The sequence below is a fragment of the Vidua chalybeata genome, chromosome 22 (genome assembly GCF_026979565.1).
Source record: "Vidua chalybeata isolate OUT-0048 chromosome 22, bVidCha1 merged haplotype, whole genome shotgun sequence".
In the NCBI taxonomy this organism is placed as follows: Eukaryota; Metazoa; Chordata; class Aves; order Passeriformes; family Viduidae; genus Vidua; species Vidua chalybeata.
The window spans coordinates 848,216-874,566 of record NC_071551.1 but is presented as its reverse complement, the minus strand read 5'-3'; the positions used below and the strand labels follow the sequence as shown (position 1 = coordinate 874,566).

The 26,351-nt window shown below is 47.5% G+C and overlaps 1 protein-coding gene and 1 non-coding gene across 2 annotated transcripts; one reads left to right on the top strand and one right to left on the bottom strand.

Annotated features, from left to right (window-relative positions):
• Nucleotides 1-525: 525 nt before the first annotated feature.
• LACTBL1 (lactamase beta like 1) lies at nt 526-16,756 on the bottom strand. The gene is made up of 7 exons (XM_053962966.1): nt 16,713-16,756; nt 13,347-13,491; nt 11,414-11,523; nt 8,620-8,777; nt 7,023-7,270; nt 3,887-3,992; nt 526-2,042 (listed from the first exon to the last, which is right to left on the bottom strand). The coding sequence occupies exons 1-7, from the start codon at nt 16,731-16,733 to the stop codon at nt 1,064-1,066; spliced, it is 1,767 nt and encodes a 588-aa protein (XP_053818941.1). The 5' UTR covers nt 16,734-16,756; the 3' UTR covers nt 526-1,063.
• On the top strand, nt 7,714-7,787 carry TRNAN-GUU (transfer RNA asparagine (anticodon GUU)). The gene has a single exon. It is a non-coding gene; the product is annotated as a tRNA-Asn (tRNA).
• Nucleotides 16,757-26,351: the final 9,595 nt, after the last annotated feature.

Below are 26,351 nucleotides of genomic sequence, written 5' to 3'. Positions count from 1 at the left end.
GTTCAGCCACTGTCACCAGCACCTCCAGGGCCTTTTCCTCCTGGGCAGGAGTTCAGGCACTCTGCCCCACACCTGGAGCACTGCCTGAGGTTGGTGTGACCCATATCCCCTGTCCTGTCTGCCTTGGCATGGCATGGGCACAGAAGGGATAACGAAATGCACCAGTGGCTCTGTAGGTGCAGGGACACTGTCACCAAGGTGGTGCTCCCCAGGCTGATGCACTTTCCCTCAGATCCTCATTCCCAGTGGGTATGTTTGCATCCAGACATCCTGCACAAAACATACAGAAAGGTTCCTGTGCATTCCTGAATTTCCACACCATGCTCACACGCTTTCCTGGATACTGAGACCGTCACAGAGCTGAGTCCAGCTGGAACATCCCACCTTATGTTCTTGTGCCCCTGCACCCAGCAGTGACCTTCAGCTTCTACACTGCTCCAACATCCTTTGAAGGACCAGCCAAGGAGCCAAGACAGAACCACGTTGCTCTGCACTTTTCAAAGTTTATGATCCAGGAAAGAAACAGACTCTTACTTCCAGGGGATCCCAAGCAGGGCCTGTTGTCAGACTGGTGCCATTTTTTAGCACATAATGTTTTTGGCAATCTCAGGAAAGGGATCTTGTTTGTGATAGACAGGCTCTTGAAAAGCCCTGGAAAAATCCTTGGACTGATGAAGATACATTTTCTGAGAGACCCAGGGAACTCTCAGCACTTTGATGATAGCAGTTGATCACCACAGTGGTCATCAAACAGACAATATAAGAGTGGAGCACTTCAATGCTCGGCTTTTTTTTTGTGGCATCCAAACACATCCGTCCAGCACATTCCCACTTCTTTTTCCTGCAGGTGTGCCCAGGTGCCAGCTGGCCTGTTGTGCACTGCTGGGGGCCAATGACAAGTCATTAAAGTAGTCTTAAAAGTGGGAAGGATTTGTTTAGCAAGAGTCATTTGCCTCTATCCTTCCCTTTTGAATGGCATCCACAATGCCACACAGGCAGGAGAGTCTGGTAAGACACAGATCTGGAGGCAGCTCCCAGGAGTGGAGGGAAGAGTGTGGAATGTTTAGCTGTAGAACACGGGCTTGCGCAGGACACGCACCACGTTGTAGGTGTTCAGCCCCGGGGCGTCAAAGCCGGGGGACAAACCCTTGCGGTCAAAGGGGTAGAAGTTAAAGAGCTGCCCATTCTGCGTCTCCAGTGAGATGGAGGCAGAGCCCAGGTGCAGAACACATGGGAACTCCTTGTCAAAAACGACTTGGAAAACGCGATCTTCCAGGTGGTGGAGCTTGATTGTCCGATACTTTTCAGGGATCAGCTCTTCCACATGAGGCCCAAACTGCTGCATGAGCAGCACCCCACCAATTCCAACTTTGATCTCATAGAAAGTTAGGTTGGAATAGGTGTAGTAGCCAACATAAGGGATTGGGTTTGGAGGAGGAACCAAGCTTTTGTCAGCCTCTCTGAACGCTGTCTCCATGGCAGGGATGAGATACTCGTACGTCTGAGTCACAATGTCCCCACCCTGAGGTCTGGGCCCTGCCATCAGCACAATGAAGCTCAGGCGGAGCTTCGGGATGAGAGAGAAGGTTGCTGAGTAACCATCAAGGTCCCCATCCTTCCTGATGACATCATATCCCAATTGCTCGTTAATCTCCCAGGGCGTGCCTGTCTTGTTAGCAAAGTATTCCACGGAGCACTTGAACAGGGGTGTCAGCATTGTCTTCACTGTGTCGGGCTCGAGCAGCTGGCGGTGGTAAGTGCCCAGGAAGACCATGGCCAGTTTGGCCAGGTCGGCAGCCGTGGAGTACATCTGGCCAGAGGGCCGGTACCAGCCCAGGTCGTAGAGCGGGGCTGGCTGCTGGCTGCCGTAGAAGCCCACAGCCATCTGGGAGCGGATGGGTGCCGTGATGTCAAAGCCTGTGTCCTCCATGCCCAGGCGGTCCAGGATGTTCTCCGAGATCCAGCGCTGGTACTGCCCATTGGCTGCGTGGTCAGCCAGCACGTGGGCCATCAGGGAGAAGGCCAGGTTGCTGTAGTGGCACCTGGAAGGGAGAGGAATATATTTGGATCAGCTGCTCATTGGTGATATGCAAAATCAGTGGCTGGGTCTCTCTTCTTTAAGGAAGAATTCACATTTTATGGAATGGCAGACAAAGGGGAGACAGAGAAAAGCTGCATGTTGTTGCCATGATTTGTTAAATCAAGAAAGAGAAATGTTTTACAGAAACATCAACAGAGCTATTTAACCCTGATATACAGAGAGAGCTGAAGATGGAAAAGAAACAACTCCTCTATATTTGCATAACCTGACTTGCTGTTTATAATTATTCACCAACCATTCTTTTTAAGAGCAGCATGGAGAGTTCCAGGTGCTCACCTTAAAGGTCTCAAAATCCTGGGTAAACCTCTTCGGGGATTTGCCATGGGATAATCACTTAGATACCTAAGCTACCTTAAGATGGTAAAAGCACTTAAAGAGCACTTAAAAGCCCACAAAGCAGCATCCAGCAATGTGGAATCATTAAAGAAACTTGAGTACTCCAGTCTTTAATAACCATCAAGTGATTTATGTCTTTGGAATTGAATGAAGTTTAATGGCATGAAAACACGAAGGGGCATTTTTTAAAAATACATTTTTAAAATTCATTACATTTTCAACCCTGTTGGTTTTTTTTAATTGTGTGAAGCCACACATCTCATTGAGACCTATTTAGATCATAAATTTGGTACCACTTCAGCCTTTTCCAGCCCATTTAGTTGAATAAAAGCATGATGAGCATATAGATTCTTACCCTAAGAATAAGCACATTCTGTATGTAAAACCTTGTATCTGAAATGGAGCTGAATTTCAACATAGAAAAATATGTTAAAACATCTATATCAGTGCATGGGAACTTCCTTTGGGAAGAATGATCTGTTAGCTGGGAAGCATAACCAGGAACGGGGAGAGAGAGTGAAAACTATTGACATATAATTAATAAGGCATTGAGAGACTGTGGGGGGATGTCCTTATTTATCTTCATGGGGATCATAAAATAAAGATTCCAATGGAGATAAGTTACAATACAGATATAAAAATACCAAAGAAGACGATGGTATTAAAATCCTAAAATCCTTTAAGGAATATCTGTTGTAGCCTCCTACATGATGTGGGACAGAACTAACACAAGTGAGTGGTAGATCCTCAGCCATCCTGGGTAAAATATTTCAGACTGCAATTAATTACCAAACAATTTTGCAGTCTTAGGAAGTTTCTTCCCAGTTAGTTTGAATTCTTTCCCTCATCTGTTGTCCACTGGATCCTGTTGAAGGTTGTGGGGAAGTGTCCAAGGCCAGGTTGGACAGGGCTTGGAGCAGCCTGGGATAGTGGAAGGTATCCCTGCCCATGGCAGAGGGGTGGAAAAAGAGGATCTTTAAGGTCCCTTCCAACCCAAATCAGTCTGGGATTCTATGAATCCATGATATTTTTGAGTGTTTGCAACTCAGGTAACAGACTTTTAACGGGTTACTGGAATTGAAACAAGCATTCATAGACCTTTTAGATAATTTAGATATACACAACTCACCACAGGCATTATTTTAACTGAAACCTGTGATGATTTAAACTGTTTAAATTAAAGTCCCTTTCCACTTTTGAAAATCTGCATCATTTAAGGCTCATAAAGTGAACTATAGCAGTTTAATTTGGCTCATCTGGGCTTAAATACTAAACCCAACCCTGACACCTCCAACAGTCTTTTTTCCCAGCCTCTGCCAGGTGTGTGGGGAGATGGCTGAAGCTCTCTTTGGGAATGGCTGCCTTTATCCACTGGCCATGGAGGCTGGGGACGGGGCTGAGGGTGGAGAACACATCCAGACCAAAAGCTCCTAAAGGAATGTATCTGACCTGGTTCCTGGGTCGGCCACCAGGACGTCGTCTTTGAGCAGCGCGAGGGCGTCCTGTGTGTTGCCCTTCCAGAGCAGGCTGGTGGATCGCAGCCTCCTGGGCAGACCTGTGCCACGGGAAAGAGAGAAATCATGGAAATGATGGCTCTGGTGAAGACAGAACAAAGGCAAGATTCAATGGCAAAATGGAAGCACCAGTGCTGGACATGAGAGCTCCAGAGACACAGCAAGGGCCTGCTCCTGCTGAGCTGCAGCACATGGCATCAAGTCACGGACTCCTACTCTGGCTTACATAGGTCCAACCCCAGCATTAACTCTGGGCTGCTGCATCTCAGTGAAAACACCTCGAGGAATGATGGAAATTATCCTGGATCCCCAAGAGTGGTTTGGAAGAGAGGGGCAGATGGGGTGTTGGGAAATCCCTGTATTTCCACGTGACTGCATTCCCTGGGCTACAAATGTGTGTAACAGGTCCTTTTAACAGGATTTCATTCTTCACACTTCACCACAGAGGGCCTAAACTTCCCTGGACAACCCCAGGCTTGGCCTAAAGTATTTTTATTCAGGGTTTCTGAATATTGAAAAAACCAACTTCATTCCACTTTTAATTATTCAGGGTTTCTAAATGCAGAAAATATCATGTTCGTTTCACTTTTCATTCCTCACTGAAAATGGATTCTGTAAAATTTTTTTTTCAGTACTTTTTTAATCACCCCGGCTCCTCTGCACAGAATCTGTGGCTTGCCCAGGCCAGAACTTGGATCACTTTTGGAATGGAATCCTTGCTGCCATTTGCAACTTGCTTTGATGTGGATGTTTGGGAGGAAATTGGGAAATGTATGTTTTTGACAGAAAAATTACTCACAATCATGTGCTCAGTGACCATGTCTTAATCATGGATTCACTAAGGTTGGAAAAGCCCTCCAGGATCATGGAATCCAACAATTAACCCAGCACTGTCCTGTCCACCACTAACCCATGTCCCCAAGTGCCACTCCTCACATGTTTTGAATGCCTCCTGGAATGGTGGCTCCAGTGATTGCTCCCCAGGCAATCTTTGCCAATGCTTTACAACCCTTCCTCTGAAAATTTATTTCCTAATATGTGATCTAAGCATCCCTTGGTGCAACCTAAGGCCCTTTCCTCTTGTCCTGCATCCTGGCAAGGCTGAATGAGGCCCCATTCTTTTGTGGCAGCAACACTTTTTTTCTCAGCTGGCCTGAATTTGGCATTTGAGCTGGAGTGAGAGCACCATTCTGCCCCTGCTCTGTGGTTATTTGTGCAGCTGCACGACCAGATGAGAGATGCACTGGCATCTTCCAGTGGACAATGGGCTCCTTCATTACATACTTGCCCCAGTGGCAGCAAAGAAAATGTTGGAGCAGTGGGAGAGTTCACCAGCTCTGTGACAGCAGTGCAGTGTCTCCTTGAGGTTCATTGGAAATGATAAACCAGAGCATAATATAATCCAGAGTCATTGATTTCTACCTCATGGGCTGCTAATTGAAGTGACAAGCACGTTGTTAATAATTTACAATCGTATCCCATCCTGTCATTCGTGTGGACTGGAAAATCACAGTCTTAACAAGCTGGAGCTTCCCTCCAGCAATGGGCCCATCAAGTGCTGAGGAGAAAAACCTTTGGAGTTACTTCTGTAATATGCAACAGAGAGGCCAGATAATGAGGATCTATTACAGATCAGTTTCCACTGGAAGAATTTAGATGAAACCCACTTTACAATGTGTCATGCAGTGGCTTTGATCCCAGTGCTAAGCAGAACTTATTCCTTTTTGGGGTTTGACACACAGCAAACGTAAAGTGGAACCGGAACGTTCCTTTGATTTGCAGTTGGGATTTTGAAACTGTACATCTCCTTCTGCTGAATTTTCAGGGTCCAAGGGTTGGTGTGCCCTCTGGGGGTGCTCTGGGAAATTTGGGCCACATTCTAAAATCCAAAAATAAATAGAACCATAAAAGGAGCTGAGCAGGGGCACAAATCTGACACAGTGATGGAAGCAATGGAAGGCTGCACAGTATAAGCAATTATGCCATGACCAGGTACTCTTTTGACTTATGCTCCTTACAACATTTCTGGGGTGCACGTCACACCTCCCTGGGTGACAGGAGCAGTCAGAGCAGCTTCAGGTGCTCATGAGAATCAGAGAGGACCAGGCAGAACTGGTGCCCCTGCAGACAACATCAGGCTGGATGGAGTCACACCTTGTCTGCAGGGAGAGGGGCTGGGCAGGGATGTGGCCACTGGCCATTTTGGGTTGTTTATCTGCTTCTTTCCAGGTTTCAGTATCATTCCATTTTGGGGAGCCCTCATTTTCATATTGGCTTGCTTCAGATGATGCTGTACCCCATCCTGAGATCTTTTAAGTTGCAGACATGCTATTTTGATTTTAGGTCCTAATTTTAGGGCCTTTATTCCAATCTGGAAAAATGCAAGTGTTACAGAGATTGACCAAAATACCACACGTGATATCAGCACAGTCTCTTTGGCCATTACATTTCATAATCCCTCAGTCAAGTATTAGCAGTTTTGTTTCAGAGAAAGGGTAAAGTTCTTAGTCTTGCGATCGCCTTCTCCCTTAATGTATGAGTTTCCCAATTCTGAAGGTAGCAGCAGATTAACACTTCTCTGACAGCAAATGCCAAGCTATTAATAGTTCAGGAATCCCGGATCAGGAACCACACTGACAGCTAAATTTAGCTCAGCAATCAAAGTCTTTCTATTCAAAGGAAAGAGATTTGACCCTCAGCTCTACATCTCAGAAAAATGAGAGCAGTCGGGCCTGGAGTACAAAATACTGTTGTGCAATTGGAACCTGATTTCAGGTCATGGTAGCGAGGAGAAAGGAATCTGTGTTCACCTTGCAGGGGAAAAAACCTCCTCATCTCAGCCCTTTTCCTGGCAGATGTCCTGGACAAGAGTTCCTTTTGAGCACTCCATGAAGTTGCTGACACCCTGCTTCCAAGAGCCCTGCCTGATCCCTGGAAAGTGCACCATGTAGGGTCCAGACTGGGAAACAGCCTCCCAGCAGGTATTTTTTTATTCCTGGAATATGGTCTGCTCTCTCTGAGGTGTCCTTCCAGAGCAGAGAGGCCCAGGGACACGCAGGGAGCTGCCTCACCTGAGAGCTGACTGGCCATTCTGCGCAGGGTGACCAGGGATGGCTTCAGGGGCATCGAGCCTTTTTCCAAAAACACCAGGCCGTCCGCTGTGTATCTCTGCTCTGAGTCCTTGAACCTCCCCAGAGGGTTCTTAATAACAAAGTTCTGGGCATAGCGCTCCAATGGGTCATCAAGGGATGTGACTTTTCCTTCCTCCCACATCTTGTACAACATAATGGTGGGGAAGATCTTGGAGACACTGGCAATTCTGTCAGGGAAGAAACATTTGGAGAAATTTAGCATTAAGAAGCCCATGAATCAAGAGGAAAGAAGAGATCTCCATGATTTTACATGTTATACCTTTGCTCATTCCAGAGGGAATGGCTAAAATACAGGTAGGAAGTTTAACTTAATATCCTTAAATCTGAATCTTTATAGACTGCAACATAACCTCTGAATGTCCCCAGCAGTGCAGTGGGCTGTTGACCTCTTTCTATTCACTTAGCATTCATAAAGTGACATAAATTGCAAATTACTGGTTAGTAAATACCATAAAAACTCTCAAGTAGTTTATTGGAATTTTAAGGTTAAAATCACAGAATCATTTAGGTTGGAAAAGACCTTTCAGATCATTCAATTGGACCATTTACCCAGCATTACCAAACTATCCTTAAATACCAGATTCCCACAGTTTTTGAGCCTATCCAGGCCGTCCCTGTGGTGCAATCGGTCAGCGCGTTCGGCTGTTAACCGAAAGGTTGGTGGTTCGAGCCCACCCAGGAACGTGGACCTGACTCCTGGCCTGTGGTGGGGGGCTTGAAACTGGACCTTGGATGTCCCTCCAGCCCAAATCATTCAATGGTTCTGGAGGAAAAACAGCAGGAGGTCATTTTACCTTTATACAGATGGGGAAAAAACAGATCATCGCAGCCGCCAAAACTGTCCAAAATTGTTCATTCCAAGGACAAAACTTTATAGTCAGAGTGCAGCTCATCTTTCTTAGATAACACAGTTACAATTTACTGAAAATTGATCTTTAGAGGAAGGAAGCATTTCCTTCATCTTGGTTTTTGGTTTTTAGCACACATTAAGAGCTTGATTCTATCTTAACCTAAAAAATAACAGCAAGTATGAGTTTGACTTCACTGGAACAATAAATAAGCTTATGGGTCTACTTTATGTGTTCTGCAGATATTCATCCCAAACATCAGTTTTTCTTTAACTGATATTTATTATTATTTTTTTAATCCCATGGCACTGTCTCCTCTCTGCTTTCCAAATCTGTGCCAGCTCTTGGTCTTCAGGTTTGTGCCCTGGACGTGAAGCCATTCCCATGTAAGGAACAGTATGTTTTCAGGTTCTTTAGGGTCATTGCTATTCCAATTTAAAATATTGTCAGAATTAAATGAAAAAATACATAAATAAATCCAAAGTAACTCAGTAAGCCACCAGCATATAACAATCTGGAATTCACTTTGTCTCACTGAGTTCTAGCATAAACCAGCAGAGTTTCCAGCATGGACCTGCAGTTTGTGATGGCGTCTCTATTCCAGGTACCAGCTCTCCACAGGTGTGTTTGCCCTTTCCTGGCTCTCACACCTGTGCCAGGTGTCTCACCTGTAGATGGTGTACTCATTGGGCACCCCCGAGGCAGGGTCGGAGGCGTTCTTCTTCCCGAAGTTGCCCGTCCAGAGCACAGTGTCGTTGTAGACGGCGATGGCCGACATGGCCGGGAGGCCGGAGCTGTGCATCTTCTGCCGCAGCATCTGATCCACCTGGGCAGAAAGGGAAACCATGAACTTCCAAAAGAAGAGTCTTACAATGCATCCAGTCTGTACCAAGCAATAGAAGGCTTAGATCATCTGCCCTCATTACTCCCATGCACTTGAGAATGGTCCTATGAATGGTGCTTTGGAAAAAAAAAATATTTTAACTGTTTTTCTGTTTCTTCTGAAATTGCTTCAGTTGAATTATCCTGTGTCCTTTTTCCGTCTACACTGTGTAGACAAATATGGTGCTTATGCTTGTAATATTTCTGATTAAAACCAAATATCATGTAATTACATGTAGTAATTGCAATTCCTTTTTTAATTAGTATTCTGCACATCTGCTCTTTGCACTGGTATTTTAGGGTCAAAGATGTATGAGAAAAAGACTTTTCAGATATCCCATGACACTTCCCATGCCATGAAACACCCTGGAGCTTGGGGTCCTGTTTAAACCACAACCTGAGAAACAGCTCTGAGCAACTGAAGGGCTGTGATTGCTCCTGGCTCCCTGTTGTGCCAGGGCTGTGCAAAACTCTTCATCGAGCTGTACAGAACTCCTCAGATCTGCACCACCCACCTCCTGCAAGCAGAATGCATTAATCTTGACCTTCTAGGACTTTTTCAAAGCTATGTAATCATCTTGCACATGTAATTTTTATTTTCAGGCACAGGGGTTTTTTTTGCACACCATGGTTAAGACCCAGTATTTGGGGCAAGAAAAGCCAAAATGAGTCATGTCCTCGGGATGTCTTCAGTGAATGGCTGGGGGAAGTGCACTGAGTGCAACAAGTGGAAACATCCAGCTGGCGTCCAGCCCTTCTGTCAGGGTCCTTTGCTCTCCCTCCCCATGGACCAGTGGCCTATCAGGTACATCTGTAGATGTGTAATCTGCTGCCCCAGCACATCCTGAGAAGGGTCTGGTCTTGTGGATGTCACTGTTGAGTCAGGAATGGGAAGGATAGGCGACACATACTCCATACGTGATCAGGAGCTAATAATCCAATTTCTTAGGAAACCCATTCTTTTTATACACGGTTCCGATACAGATGGACATGATTGGTCATTGAATCAAAACACCGTCACCATTGGCTAATTAAGAAACCACCCTTCGGTAACCATATTATGAGAAACAACTGTTCAAAACACCAGCTGCAAAGACTCTTTATAATTCTTTGTCTCAGCCTTCTTAAACTCCCCAGAACAATTCCTGGGAAAGCTTATCTGGCATTCTCTCTCTGACCAGGCTGTCACATGGAGATCATGAAAAGGGACTTTGGACAAGGGATGGAGTGCCAGGACAAGGGGGAATGGCTTCCCACAGCCAGAGGGCAGGGTTAGATGGGATATTGGGAAGGAATCCTTCCCTGCGAGGCTGGCACAGGCTGCCCAGAGCAGTTGTGGCTGTTCCTGGATCCCTGGCAGTGTCCACGGTCATGATGGACAGGGCTTAGAGTACCCTGGGACAGTGGAAGGTGTCTCTGCCCATGGCAGGGAGGGGCACTGGATGAGCTTTAAAGTCTCTTCCAAGCCATGTCACTCTAAGATTCATGTCAATAATCATGGTCCTCCTTTTCTCAGAGTCTGACCTTTAGACCTGCCTGGACCTGCAGACAGGCAGAGACTTCATAAAAGTGGATGTGAAGTGATGGGAATTGAAATGCAGTGTGGAAAAAAAGCCATGTGTGTGCAGGGAAACTGCCCAAACCTGAACCTGAGCTCTCAGCAGCAGGACCTCAGGGCTGTGGTGGATGTTCCTGTAGAAACATTTGCTCAGTGCCTTAAGGCAGACAAAAAGGCAAATAAAATAGAAGGGATTTTTAGAGAAGTAATATAAAATATAACAGAAAATATAATTTTTTCACTCTATGATTTTTTTTTCACCCTGATTCACTTGCACGTTGTATATTGTTTACACTGCTGATTGCCCTCTACTTGGGAGAAGGAGACAAGTGAGAGAGCACGTGATAGGGGCTAAAAATAGGGAATGTCCTGTCAGAACATGACTAGCCTTATGGCCCAGACAGTCAGAGCAATGCTGCAGTTTCCTCAGAGCACATGGAGCCTGCCAGAAGATCAGGCAGTGCTAAAATGTCAGATCCATCTCATACTGAGGATATAATGACAGTGTATCACAGCCTCTTCCAGACAGATACAGATCTTTTTCCCTTCCCCTTCCCTCTTCCTTTCCTCTCCACTCCCTTCCCTGGAGTTATGTACAAGCATCTTTTAAATTTTTAAACAGGGGTGTGGGGAAAGCCAACGAAAAGAAAATTTGGCACTGGCTGATGAATTGGAACCAGAGAACACCTGAGCCAGGTACTTTCCAGGACATGAGAGCTGTCTAATAGTGGACCAGATGCAAAGAGCCATTATTTTCTGCTGGTGGAAGCTCACCATACCTTCTGATGGACAAGTGATGGTGTTTGTCCATCCCAGCTCACCCTCTGGGCAAGAGAACTGCTCACTGACCTGTTTACTGAAGGACTTTACACATCCATTTCTAGCTTTGCGTGTTCTCCCCCTCCTTAATTCCCCACCTCCTTCCTCAGGGTGTTCAGTGGCAAAATACATCATCTCCCCTGTACCCCTGGAGAACAGCAGCCAAGAGCTGTGTGTCCCTCTGGTCCCTCCTCCCCACAGACCTTCTCCAGTGCTTCCTTCAGGATGGGGAGAGGGTGGTCCAGTGGCACCGGCTCAGGATAGCGGGGACACATTTGCACAGACTCTGACCTCACCTCCATCAAGGATGGATCTGGAAAACAGTTTAGGGTGACACAGGTGACCTCAGCAGACACATGGGCAAGCCTGAACCTCACCCAGCAGCCACCACGAGCTTTCTTGCTTGCACTGGCTTAAGGGAAATTTCTGCATAGGGAAGGGACAATGCTGAATGATTTCTGTCTGATGTAAAACAGGGCTGACGGGGGCACTGTGCTCTGTAATTGCTTATTCCAACATGGGATGGACACAGGATGTACTTCAACAAACTCTGCAGCCTGGGAGAGTAAAGAACTGGGGCTGCAGAAGACTCTGGGGTGCCTGGCAGTGGGTTTAGCCCCCTGGAAGGGCGTGCCCATGTCTAAAGGAAAGTCTGAGCTGGGGTTCAGGACAACAATGACAAAGAGTCATCTCTGTATCATAACCTCAGAAATGGGGCCAGGAATGACCTGTGAGGGCCACCTGAAATCCAGCACTAACAACACTTGGTAGGCCCCACACCCACTCCATTAGCTGTCTCCTGAATCAGCTGCATCATCCATGTCCCACAGCTTAAATTTTTGTTGCCAGCAAAGCTGTTTAAACTTTGAGAGAGATGGGAACTCCCTTACTTGGAGGCACTGTTTTCCCAGCTGATCCCAAGGTGTTCATAAACACAGCTACCCTGCTCTGTCAGCTGGGGACAAAACGCCATCTTCTTGCTTGCCAGATCAACATGAAGCATCAGAAGTTGGGATGAGGAGAGAAATGGCACTAGGAAATCTTGGAGATGGACAGGCATGGATACACACAGCCTACAGGCAGCCTAGCACGCAGATAAAAATATGGGGTTTGAAACCTTTTCAGACCCTGGTCTCTGACATACTTCCAGCACATTCATCGTAGATTTTATGCCACCTTTCAGCTACTTAAAACTCTGATCCATTGACACTGTGTATATTTAATCCTTGTGCATGCAGTGCCTTGAGTGGATTGGCTGAGTTTCCTTTAATCAACAGAGGAGGCCACAGAGATGCTGCACGGGCTGGAGCCCCTCTGGAGCCAGGCTGGGAGAACTGGGGGTGGTCTCCTGGAGAAGAGAAGGATCCAGGGAGACTTTAGAGTCCTTCCCAGGGCCTAAAGGGACTCCAGGAGAGCTGGAGAGAGACTTGGGACAAGAGATAGAGTGACAGGGACAAAGGGGAATGGCTTCCCACTGCCAGAGGGCAGGAATAGGTGGGATATTAGGAAGGAATTCTTGGCTGTGAGGGGGGATGCTGAGGCCCTGGCACAGGGTGCCCAGAGCAGCTGTGGCTGCCCCTTCCTTGGCAGTGTCCAAGGCCAGGTTGGATGGGGCTTGGAGTAACCTGGGATAGTGGAAGGTGTCCCTGCCCATGGCAGGGGTGGAACAGAATGGGCTTTGAGGTCCGTACAGCACAAACCATTCTATGATTCTGTGATTCCATGAATTCTAGTGTGAACCAGGAGGCTTAATCCAGGGCAAAGATTTGGGGAATAGGAAAGAGAGCAAACCCTGAAGCTGAAGCAGATGGTAAGGTATTAAAAAACCTGTTTCTAAACTGGAGTAACTAACTGGAACAATAATAGGGGAAAAAAAGATAAGGAATCTAAAATAAAATGCCTCCTTAGCAGTTATCCAATGCTAGGCCAGGAGTGATGGAGCTTCTTTGGACACCAGCAGAGTGATGTGGTGCCTCCGTCAAGCCAGCCTTCACCTCCTCTGTGGCCTTGCTTTATTGCTCTCTGGGGAAAACTGTGCTGGGGAACGTGCTCTTTGTGGAGAAATGGGAAGGAAGCTTTTATTAGTCTTCCAAATCTCTGTGCCACACCATGACCAAGGCCAAAGTCCCTACTCACTGGGCTCCACTTTGGGGAGGCTGTACTGCCACAGGAAGCAGCCGGTCATAGCCATGGACAGCAGGAAGAGGAAGACGACCAAGACATGGATCCACTTCACCTCCATGGCAGTGAGCTTGAGGAAGCTCCGGCTGCAGGGTGCCTGCTGGGAATGGAAAAGGAATATGCTAGGAGAGAGAGAAAACACCTGGATGTGTCAGCTGGGAGAGAGGCCCCTGTACTGCAGAACAAAGCTGCTGCAGGGACAGCACTCACCTGGTCTGGTGGAAGTGTCCCTGCCCATGGCAGGGCATGGAATGGGACGAGTTTAAGGTCTCTTCAACCCAAACTATTCTAGGATATTTTCAGTACCATTGCTGCACCAGGGCAGGATAGACCAGCCCATGTTGGGGTAACTGGACCCAGAAATTACTTCCTGGCTTTCAGTGAGCTCTGTGAGCCATTAACTCTCCTCCCCTTGTTGGTTCTTCTGGAACACCAACCACTCCTTCTGCCTTCTCCCCTTGCTGCAGGTGAAGCTCATCATCCCAGCCTGGCAGCAGTCTCAGTTACAGCTCTCACTTCCTCTCTTCTCAATCACCATGACTTATTCCTGGATATCTTTCCAGCCCCTTTTTCCAGAGTCCAGCATCTGTTCATGGCAGCCACCAGTCAGACCATCTGAGCAGATCCAGCCTTTCTAGATGAATGATGGAATTTTTCACTCTGTGCTGCCCTTACCCTTCTCTGTTGTGCCTGTAAATCCCATTCCATCACGTACCATCTGTAAGCTTGGCATTTACAGATGCCATGTTTTGGAAAACTGCCTGATATTTGAGTGTGTGCAGCTCTCACAACACTGGAGACCATCCAGGTTGGTGAGACAACCAGATCAATGTTGAAGAAAAACAAGGAACAGATGACAAATGAGGAGGTGCCTGAGCCTGAGCTGTGCTCCTTCACTGCCTGCAGGAGGTCAGGAGGGTGCTTTTGAAAGTTTGGCAATTAATGTTATAAAACATATGGCCTGCCATTTGCATCCAATATGCTCCACATTCCTATGTTGTTTCAGGTTGTCTGGACTCACTTGTAGGATAGACAGATTGAAATAGTCCCTTTAGATTTCCACATAGCCTTTTTTCCCCCTCTGTTTTTGAGATACAGGATAGTTCATGCAAAAGTTTCTGCAAATCAACTGAGCCTTGTCACTCACAGCCAGGGAATCTGCAGAGCCTCTCCCAGAATTGCACATGGTTCTGTGGATCCAGCTGGGTTTTCCAGCCTTCACTGGAACCCTGAGCTGCGGTTCCACCTTCTGCATAATAACAGAAATAATAATTTTTCCTGAAAACCTTCAGCCTGGTCAGGCATTCCTATAGGGAATTTCTGAAAGCAGCTTATGTCAGGTTTTTCCATAACATAATTAAAATTCAAGGATGGCTTAAGACTGTGCAGATGCCTGCAGACCCACTCACACCTGAGCCTGCCCAAGCGCTCCAGGTCCCTGTTCCAGACTTGTTTCTAAATATGGGAATTCCATCCTGAAATCAATCCCACTTTTGTTTGGATAAACCAACCTCCTTCAGGGCCTTAGCACGCAGGTGATTCCATCACCTAAGGAAAAGCCTGTGCTGAGATCTCTTTAATCCCCTCACACTGGCAGGGCTCAGTGTGTGTTCAGGGATGTCACCCAGAGCTGTTTTCCTGCAGCAAGGAGTGGGACAGGGCCCTCTGACCTGGAGTGCTCATGGGTGCCTTTCTTGGATTTAGTCCCATCTTAATAACATTGACTCCTCCACCAATTTTCAGTTCCTCTGACAATTTTTCTGCCTCTTTTCTTGCTTCACTGAGAAGCCCTGCTTCCTGAGTGCCAAAGAACAAGGTGAGACTATTTTCTGGTGTATTCCTCATCTCATGAACTCCAGACTCCCTGGGCCACTAACTGAGGACACAAAGATACCGACTTTGAGCTCATCTTTTAGTCCAAACTCATCCTTCTGTCCAAACTCCCCTTTACTTCATGTGGATCATGAGTGCTCTGAAAAGCTTTTTTTCCTTCTCTGCCCTGTGATCCGGTGGGAATGCAAAGAAACCCTGGCAATACCATGGACTAGAGAAATGGATCTCTCCCTTATTGATGGGGACACCAGATACCTGCAGTGTGAGAAAAATTCATCCACCCAAAGAGATGCTCTACCCTCCAAATTACTTTTCAGGGAAAATACCGCTTTTTCCCTGCACCTGGGAGACTGTCAGGCAAGGAGATGGATAGATCCCTCTAAACACTCATCACAATTCCCACTCCAGGACCTGTCTGGTCTCACCTTCCTCTGGTTTCCCCCTGACTCTGTGTCTCTGTGACTGTCATAGCTCACAGCAGACACAGCAAGGCAGGGGGAGGGGGACACTGAGCACTTAAACACATGCAAATGAATGCAAACACTTGCAGGAATGAGTGCACACAGCTTCCCATGGGGACAGACTAGCAGTAGGATACATTTTTTCCCCCTGAGCTTTGCAAAATTAGGACGGGGAGAAAAACTGGGGATTCCCAATGGACTACCCAGGTCACTGTCCTGCCCCACCATGGTTGCACAGCTCAGCAGGGATTAGGGAGAGCCAGAAAGACCCCCAGCCCCTCACGTACCACCTCCAGGAGCTGCCTCAGTCCCAAAGGCTGTTGTTCCTCGTCCAGGCGTGTGGGCACTTCAACAGCCCCATCCTGGCCAGCCCCAGCCGCGGGCAGGGGAGAGCAGGAGCCCTGGGCATCTCCCAAAGGCAGCTCTGTGTTACGGGCAGGCGCTGCTCTGGCACCGGCTGGAGCAGCCACCTTTCTCTCCCCACGAGTCCTGCTCCAGCTTTATCTTCCCAGGAGTCCTGCTCTGGGTTTCCCCATCCATTTGGCCCATCCAGGCCCTCCAGAGAGTGCTGCTGATCTCCCCTGGGAAAGGAGCTTAAGTGACAGGGACAGCATGGCATTTGCACAGGAAAGTGCCTGAGAGATTGGATGTTAATTCTTCCTAATGCTTCTGTGCCATGTGTGTGAATCACAGCTGAAACCAGGAGGGCTTCACCGGCTATTTATAGCAGCTTCATCTCCTCCTGACATCGGAACAGGAGGCGATTAAACAGGAGAGGGCCAGTCCCTGAGTGCCTCCAGCCAGCCTGGGGAGCTGCTCAAGGGGAGGGGACACGGAGAGCTAAGCCGGGAGCTCAGGCACTCTCTGGGCTTAATCCTGAACAGCCTCCTGGAGTTCTCCCACAGTGACAGACAAGGGAGGCATTCCCAGCTCCAGGCTCACAGGACAGAGATGGAGCTGGGATTTCTTCCACCTTATCTGCCAGGCACTCTGAAGGATAGTGGGAGACGCATGAGGGCATCCTTACCCGCAGCTGTAACCCCTCCATGGCTGCTCAGGAGGCTCTTCTCATCCCCTGTGCTGCTGGTCCCCACAAATAAAGGGCTTATAACCCCTGTGATGAAGAAAACAGAGTTGGTGCAGGAAAAAAGCAGTCAGAGCAAAGAGGTAACAAAGCCCAGCTCAAGTAAGAAGAGCTGCAGGGACAAGACTGGCTTTGGGGTCATGAGGGATATGGGGGGACGTGGGGATTGGAATGAGGTGGTCCTAAAGGTCCCTTCCAACCCAAATAATTCCATGAGATAAACCACAGTAACCACAAAAATCCTCAGCAGCACCTTCCTTCTCTCTGCCTCTGGTCTGGCAGCATTTTGTGTTTATTCCGAAGCTCTGGGACTTCCCATTTCCCTTGACCATCCTCACCTCACCTCCAAACACAATAAATTGAATCTTTGAGACCTTCAGGGCTGACACATTTTCACTGTGGCTCCTCCACAGGGTCCTTACAGCCCCCTGCAAGGCTCCTTTGCCTTGTTCCCTCTACACAGCCAAGAACACCCCCTTATGCTTGGGAATCACACCCACAGCCAAGGGACTGCATGACAGGATTGGAAGTGCCAGGATAAGAGCACCACCACCACCTTTCCCACAAAATCTGCCATAAAAATCTCCCTCATCCATCTACCTGGCAGCTGCAATTCAATCCCCAGCCCCACAAAAAGAGCTCTTACCAGCCTTGCTGCTACCTCCGGCTTCCAGCTGAGGAATTTGGGGCTGTCCTGCAGCTGCAGATGTTAAGAGCATCTGAAGCACTAATCCAGCTGCCAGCCTCTCTGAGTACAGATTAATGGGCCAGGCCTCACCCCTGCACAAGCAGCACAGCATCTGTCCAGCGATGCAGCCAGAGGGAGGATTGCTGGTGATTTCCTGGCTCCAGTGGTACTGCAGAGTGGAAAATGGGCAGCTGTGGTGTGGGCATCCATAACATGCTATGAGCTGGAAATGTTGATATTAGACTGCTATTAATATAATATAATATAATATAATATAATATAATATAATATAATATATATAATATATATTATGAATATATATAATATATATTATGAATATTTATAATATATATATTAATATATATGAATATATATATTATATATATATTATAATATATATAATATATATAATATATATTATGAATATATATATATATAAATATTATATATAAAATATATATTATGTTATGTTATGTTATGTTATGTTATGTTATGTTACATATACTATTATTTCTAAAGTACATAATTAATCCTCTCCAAAGAGGAGGCCGTGGTTATGTACCCAGTCATGTTCCAGATCCAGGGGATTATGCACCTCAGGGGACCTGCCATCCTATTCCTTCTTCAGATCTTCACAGGTAGGGGCATTCTCCCCAGTACCATCCCTTCCTCCCAGTATCTCCAATAGCAGCCCAGAATCTGACAGTGCCCAAAATATCCAGTGAATCCTGTGTAGCCACCTGCCTGTGCCCCAGATCTGTGCCCAGATTTTGGTTAATGGGGCTGCTGATGACTTCTTGGCTAATTGTTTTGTCGTTTCCCATTCCTGGGAACTCTGGTTTTCTTCTGTCCCTGCTACCAACGTTCTTTATGGTGGCCTCATAGCCAGTTATCCCACACACACCAACAATCCTTTGGTCCTGGGAACCCAGTCAATGCCTCAGAAATGTGAGTCTGTGCTGTCAAAGGTCCCTTGTGGTGGCCACTACTCTGCTGGGGCTCCATCTCTGGTTATAAATGGCCAGTCTCCTCCATATGAAATATCTGTGTGCTTTTCTGATAGACCTGCTGTGCAAAGATTCTTTTCCCAGTTTTGTAGTACCTCTTTTAAAGACATTCCTTTCTCAGTGCTGGGTCTGTTTTCCTGTCATTTTCAGGAACTAAGAGGGATTTAAATCCTATTCTGTCTGTGCCTTGTGCTGGTCAGGCTGTGCCTGGGGAAAGGGGTTCAACCCCCTCAGCCCCCAGTACAGAGAAACTCACTCCAGTATTTTCACCAAATCTACTGATGGAATTTTAACACTAGTCCTTTGGTGCCTTGGTCTTGGTTCTGACCAGGACAGCGTTAATTTTTGCAGTAGCTTGGAAGGGGCATGACCAGGACCTGGAGATTGTTCTGTATTACCTTGTGGAATTGCTGGAAGCAGGGAAAGGGACTCTTCTGGGAGAACAGTGAAAGGGGTCCCTTTCAGTTGAGGAAGTGGTTGGGTATTGTCTATTATTTACTGTTTTTTCTCCAAGTGAATAGTTTCTTACACCCTCTGTCTTTAGTATTGTTGCTGTTACTGTTCATTTTCTTATCTCAACGCTGTTTCCAGTAAATTGTTCTTATCTCAACCCACCATCTTTATCCAATTGTCCTCTTCAGCCCCCTCAGGTGGAGGGTGAGAGGGAAGCAAGGGGCAGCATGGGAGCACTAAATTGGAGAAATCCATTTGTAAACCGCCACAGCCTCCCACGCCAAAGGTCCCAGGGGAACTCACACATTGCTGGTAATGGATCTTTGGAGATGAAAGGATCCAAGATTGTGGTCTTGGGTCCCACCTAAGATGTCCAACTGTTAAAAAGGTTTCTTCGCCCTTGGCTCCCTGCAGCAGAGTCTCAGACATCCTATTCCAGAAAAAAAAAAAAAAAAAAAAAAAAAAAAAAAGAAGAAATATTTGAGTGCTTGAGCTGGGTGTCTCTGCAGAGGGACCCTGAAAAAAGAGATCCCTGGGTTTTTCTACCCTCGCAGTTTGTACACATGCTCTTCATGCCTCCAGGGCTGATTTTTGGTCTGGGGTCTTCTAACACCCTATTGGACTCTTTCTGTCTCCACGCACATAGGCCATTGATTTCTCTTACCTTTTGGAGCTGCAGCTTCCACTGGTGGCTGGAGCCTCCTTATCTCCTGCTGTAAGAGGCCGTCTGAAGCCCTCAAATTCTGCCTTCCAATTGCCACAAGAAAGAATCCCTTCCCCCACTGCAGCTCCGGCTTAGAACAGGACACAGTGCAGGTGCAACCACTGAACCGTCATGCTAGCTGTTCCGAACAAGGCCTGGCAAGACCTTGGCAAGGACTTGGCAAGGACTTGGCAAAGACCTGACGTGGACCCAGCACGGGACAGCCTGATGCGCGGCCTGCTTCTAATCTCCGTTCTTAAGCCGAATGAACTTTTGGGGTGACTCCCGCGGTCCTTCGTTGAAGACCCCTCATCTGCCTCGTTACCACTGTGACAAACAAAGAATGAGAACTCTCCTCCTAAGGACTGAGACTGAGACCCCTGCTATAGGGAGGAGGGGAAATTGGTGGTCTGACCACTAATGACATGACCTGTTTCCCTTCAGTGATTCAAATGTACTCATTCTTCATTGTATTCGTCTTGCTTTGGTGGTTTCTGTGGACTCACCTGTTCCCTTGTGGCATTACAATGGACTTTCATTGTTACGCTTGTTTGCCCCTCTTACCTCTGTGGACTATAACTGGATCCTTGAGTTGACCAGAACTTCGGAGACTCCCCTGACATGACAGACGGATCCCCATCGTCCGGACCACTGAGGATCTCGCCTGTGTTGGTAGCTATTCCCATACCCCTCTTCTCTCTCTCTCTCTCTCTTTATCCTTTTATCTCCTTTCTGATCCCCACTATTGCATTTACTGTTTTAGCCCCTAATAAAGGTGCATTTGTTGTGATTAACTGATAGTCCCTTGTTGTTTGCCTTTTTGCACTTTTGGGATTGGGGAAAAGAACCATCATGACACCCCGCAACAAGCAGATCGTGACACCTGCTCTGTGCTTCCTGAGCACTCACTGAGCCAGCAGAGCTTGGGAGCCCAAACCCTTCATGATCTGGGAAAAGCATTGACCAGCAACAGCACAAACATCAGTGTGTTAGCAGCATTGTCCTCCTACTGCATTCAAGACTCAGTTCTGTACCAGCTACAAGGAAAATTACTGGGAAAATGAACTCCATTCCACCCAAAAGCACGTCTATGTGAGAGTTCAGAGCTTGTGACTTGAAGCAAATCCAGCTACTCAGACTAAGAAAGGAAAGCTAAGCAAGCAGCTAAACCACACAATGTTATAGCTCTAAGTGACCTATTCTGACTTAAAACTTACTTATTAAGCCAAACAACAGATATTTCTCAACCCATCCTTGGGGTGCCTGAGAGTGGCCTCCACTGAATGGTTTTCCCTGGGTCCCAGCTTAGAGAAACCTCAGACGGGGTGTAAGATGATGCTGTGGTTTCCAGGGCACCCTCTCCCTCCTGCTCTCAGGGCATCCCTGTGACCCAGGGAGCCGCAGCCAGGAGGGAACATCAGGCGGGCACTGCAGCCAAAGGATTTTGTGTTTGATAACACCAAAGGGCTGCAAAGGCCAATCCATGGAATAGCTCTGATCAGGAGTCAGTGGGATAGGGAATGACTAAAACAAACAGCTGGCTGGGGGCTGTTTAGGCTTCTCCCCCCACTCAGCTGCAGATCAACACAAAGATCTGCCCAGGTCCTGAGCTTCCCAGTCTGGCTGCATCTGTCTCCACTGCCAGCCAAGGAATGCTGCATTGCCAGGTGTTTTACACAGCTTGTCCTGCAGCAGAGAGCCAGAATGCCCATCAGGCTCTCCCCAGCTGAATTATTTTTCCATCCCTGCCCAGAAACAACCTTTGGCATGAAGGTGACTAATGCAGAGACTTTGGAAATCACTAGTGTGGGAAATTCCCTCCACAAAGAGCCCTTTCCCTCCTGCAGCACCTGCTGGGCCCCCCACACCTCTCCTGCCTCCAGAAACTCCTCCTTCTTCTTGAGTTCCTCTCCCATCCCATTTCCCTAGCTGGATTTGGGGGTGCAGCTTGCCATCCCACATGGCCTTTCACAGGAAGGATTGGGGGGGGCGAGGTTTGCAGTGGAGGGGTCCCAGTCAGCAGATCCCCCTCAGGGGGCTGGTCCCAGTCAGCTCCATTAATGCTTTTTCTCTTCAAGCCCGGTCTCATAAGCTCTCAGAGATAAGCATTATACCCTTGATAGCTCAGCTACCTCAGGTGGCATAAAGAAGCAGGATGGCTCCTATGACAGTGTTGGAAACAAAAAGTTTTAATAAAAGGCAAAGTAAAAAAGCTCTTTACAGAGAAAAACTGAGCCAGGGCAAGAGGTTCTTGCTCCTGCTAAAACACTTCACAAAAGTGATTTGCTTCTTTTGTTCTCTTCTTTTTCTAGTGAATTGCTTAGGTGGGACTTTTTTGCTTTTGTCCAATTAGCTCTCCTTAAATTTGAGGTGAAGTCCCCAAGGTCCTATGAGGTGTCTTTTAACTAAATTGAGGAGAGAAACGTCTGGGCTTTTTTCTTTTTTAAGGAGACAAAGGGTAACTTGTTTACTCCGTCAACAGGGGGCACGTTCCTACACTCCGTGACCAAGGCTGTATCACCAGTGAAGATGATGGTGCCTCTGTGAAAACATTTCAGAAAGGGAAGTATGGGTGTTCTCAGTTCAGTCAGAGAGAAAAAGAAGCATTTCTACCAGGCTGGGCCTGGCAGAGAGTTGGAAAGGAATGTAAATAATTCTCTATCTCTCTTGTTGTTCACATTGTTTATAGATATATTCTGCCACCGTGCATCATTCACAGTGCACCAATGGTGTGAGATGTTTTTACTTTAAGACCAATGAAATTGGTCTGCACGATGTTCTCTATAAATAGAGGAGTGCATTTGAAATAAATGGGAGTTTTCTTCTCGCCTTCTGATCTTGGAGTTCTGTTCCCGTCCTGCCTCAACAGCGACATCGAAGGAGATGCCAGATGGGAGGAAGGAAAGAGCACAGTGAGAAGCAAAAGAGGAGCAGCAAGGTGGAGCAGGAGGGGCTCCATGGGGCTGCAGATTTCCCTGCAGCCCAAGGAGGACTCAGACCAGGGCAGATGTTCCCTGCAGATGTGGATGGGACCATGCCATGGCAGGTACTCACACAGCATCCCATGGGGAACCACTCCAGGGAAAATGGATATTCCTGATGAAAACACAGCCCACAAAGGACCACACTGCAGGAGGTTTTCCTGAAGGGCTGTGGGGTTCCTGTGCTGGTGCACCAGAAAGGCGAGGAGGAAGGAGCAAGAGGAAGAAACGACTTTGTGCTGACCTTGACCTGCTGCCCTCAATGTCCCTTGCACAATTTTTTGGAGAGGGCTGATTAGGGGAGTTTGGAGTGAAGAAGCAAAACTGAATCTGATAGAGCACTGGGGAGTGAGGAGGAAACATTCTGGTTTGATGCTTGTCCTTTTGTTTTCCACCACCCAAATTTTAAGGCAATAAATTAAATTACTTTTCCCCAGATTGTGTCTGTTTTAACCTGTGACAGTAATTGGTGAATTTCCCATCTTATTCCAGCCCATGAGTTTTCTTGGCCCTTTTTCCCCTCAATTTTTTGGGGAAGTGAGCAGCTGGGTGGTAGTTCTGCTCACCCAAGGTTCTCTCATCACCACAACTATGGCAGGGGGTTGAAATGAGATGATCTTTAGATTATTTTCTACCCCAAACCATTCTGGGATTCTATGATTCCACAATCACATAAGGAAAAGCTCTTCTCTAAGGTTTTCCCCCAGTACTGGTGTTCAATCTCTCTGGCTTGAAGGGCATCTCTGCCATTTTCCTGCCAAAAGATGCACCTACAACTCTTCAGGAAGGCCCCAGCTGCTGCCCAGCCCCTGGTTCACAGCAGGTCCCCACACAGGGAACATAGCAAGGTCTCGTTTTGCTGGCTAGAGGGGACTGATGGGGATATTTTGTGGTCAGATTTTTTTTTACTGGCAGGAAGAAAGAGCACCTCAAACAAAACAGTCTGAGCAGATGAATCAGGCTCAGATTTTTTGTGGTCAGATTTTTTTTTACTGGCAGGAAGAAAGAGCACCTCAAACAAAACAGTCTGAGCAGATGAATCAGGCTCAGATGCTTGTGCAGTTAAAGAAGGAATTAGAAAATGAACAAGGGAGGCTCTCAGCGGTGCAGGCACTGCTGGATGCCAGGAGAGCAGTGACACGTCCCAGGGATGGGGGCTGGCTGTGCTGTCCCCTCCTCCCTGGGCTGTCAGTCTCTCTCAGGGACACAGGGGGGCTGCTGGGGGAAGGCAATTGCCAGCTCTAATTGCCCTTCTCTCCTTGCTGCCCTTTGAACCACGAGGGGGGTGAGGGGGGCTCTCCCCCCCCCCCCCCCCCACGGCCCCACATTGCAGAGCCCAGCCAGGACTTTGTTGTCCCACTGGGTGTCCTTTGTGTCCTACCAGGCACCATTGTCAGCCTTTGTGTCCTGGTACCAGCTGGTTCATTTTACTGATGGTTTTGTGTACTTGAAGTGAGCTTTCAAAGTCAAAAGATGGAGAGAGTTCCAGAGGGGCTCCAGCTGCACGTTCCTGTGTCCAGGATTAGTGGCAATGGCATGGCTCAGGTGGCAGTGGAGGGGGTGGCCAGCAGTGCCATTTGCTGTCATTGCCCTGCTCAGGGAATCAGGAAGCAAAAGTCAGAAGCCTGAGAGGAAATATTCCATATTGGAGGCAGCCAGGACATGTTTTCAGAGCTTTCTTCAAAGTAAGTAATACAGAGGCACAATGGTTTTACTATTTTTTTTTTTTTAATATGTCATGATCCCTAGACCTAGAGATTTGGGGTTTTTTTGAAAACAGATGGGTGATAAAATCAAACAAAACAGGGAACACTGCTCCCTGCTAAGGATTGGATATGCCTCATTTCCAGGAGGATTTGCCAAGGCCCTGGGAGTACCAATGGCCCGGGCCAGCCTCATCTGGAGCCTCCCCCTCCCTGCCCTGCCTGTTGGCCCAAAGGGCTGTGTTTAACTCCAGACCTGAGCCTTAGGTCCTTGCCTGGGATTTGCTGTAACTCTGCTGGTCCCCAGTGCAGCCGTGCCCATTCCTTGGCTGTGGGTTCCACTGATCCTGGCCCTGGTGTGTGAATTGATGCTGGATCTGCCTCACCATCCCCAGCCCCTGCTGAAGGAGACTCTGGATTGCCTCTCCCCATGAGGCTGGTGCTGCTCTGCTCCCCTCACTCAGGTGCCATGGGGCCAGGGGAATCCCTGACTCTCTGGCCACAGCATCATCCCTGGCTCCCAGCTCGTGGTCCCTCAGGAAGCATGGAGCCCTCTGTCTCCTTGAGAAGAGTGTATTTCATTATATACATTTAATTACATACATTTTCTTTCTGTACATTTCATTTATTTAATGCATGTACAGAAAACACGTGTTTTTTATCTTTCTCAATTTACCCACATGTTGAGACAAAAATCCTCCCGGCTCCTGGACCTGCACCCAGAGGGCAAACAGACCTGTCCTGGATGCCACAACCTCCCTAATTATCCACAGGTCCTTAACACAGGAGAGAGTTCAGTTTTTGCCCTACTGAAAAACTCCAGGCTGCCTCTGGCACTGGGAGCATGGAGATGCTCTGAGGCTGGGAGAGCTGGGGGTGCTCACCTGGAGAGGGCTTCAGGGAGGCCTCAGAGCCCCTTCCAGTGCCTAAAGTAGCTCCAAGAAGCTGGAGAAGGATTTGGGACAAGGGCCTGGAATGCCAGGGCAAGAGGGAATGGCTTCCCACTGCCAGAGGGCAGAGATAGAATGGATACTGAGAAGGAATTCCTGGCTGTGAGAGTGGGGAGGCCCTGGAAAAGGGCGCCCAGAGAAGCTGTGGCTGCCCCTGTCCAGGTTGGACATGGCTTGGAGCAGCCTGGGATAGTGGAAGGTGCCCCTGGTGCACTGGATGAGCTTTATGGTCCCTTCCAATCCAAACCATTCTGGGATTCTCTGATTCTATGATCTATCTCTGCAGAAAATCCCCTGTGCTGGCTGCAGCAGGGGCTTCCCTCAGTGTGTGCAGCAGCAGCGAGGCCACCACCACCCCTCAGCAGGGCTGTCACAGCTGGACCCAGCTTTGGCTCCCTCTCCTCTTTCATTGCTGCTCTGAAGCCTGCAGGGAGCTGGGTTTGCACTGAGCCATTTCAAAGCTCTCTCATTAACTGCTTGCCAGCAGCCAGCTCTCCGATAATGGGGATTGCCTCTGGAAATTGCAGCCCCATAGCAACAAGGAGTTTAATGGCTATTATTCCTAAACGAAGGACACAGGTCTGGTAATCCACCTTGTGCCTCTAGCAAAGGCCCTTGGAAATTAAGATTTCCCATTGCATGTAAGGCAGGAAAACACACACAATCACAAAAGTGTTAAAATGACATGGCCTGGCCTGGCACAGCAGCTTTTAATGTTTCAAAATATTGGAGTTTTAAAATATTTTAAATATTTAAGAATTTAAATATGAAATATACATATTATATAATATATAAAAATATTTCATATTTTTCAATTATTTTTCATGGAGTCATGTGAAACCTTTACAGGAAACCTTTATGTGTTTTAAAATTTGAAAGGTCTTAATCTTTCTCACAAGATAAAAAAGGAAGCCTGTTTTCAAGGACAGGACTCACTTCACATAGTCTGCAGCAAAGACTTTTGGCACTCTGTGCTTGTGCTTGTCCACTTCCAAGCTAAAGAAGATTTCCTGTGTGTCCCATTGTACAGTAATACAGAACCCCAAAATCCCAGACTGCTTTGGGCTGGAAGGGATTTTAAGCCCATTTCATCTTCC

Bases quoted from the DNA above. Each gene is read 5' to 3' on its own strand.
- LACTBL1 (XM_053962966.1), bottom strand. From the start codon at position 16,733: ATGGAGGGGTTACAGCTGCGG. The intron at 13,492-16,712 runs GTAAGGATGCCC...TTCCATTCCCAG, and splicing joins TGGAGGGGTTACAGCTGCGG to CAGGCACCCTGCAGCCGGAG. The intron at 11,524-13,346 runs GTGAGTAGGGAC...ACTGTTTTCCAG, and splicing joins CCTCCCCAAAGTGGAGCCCA to ATCCATCCTTGATGGAGGTG.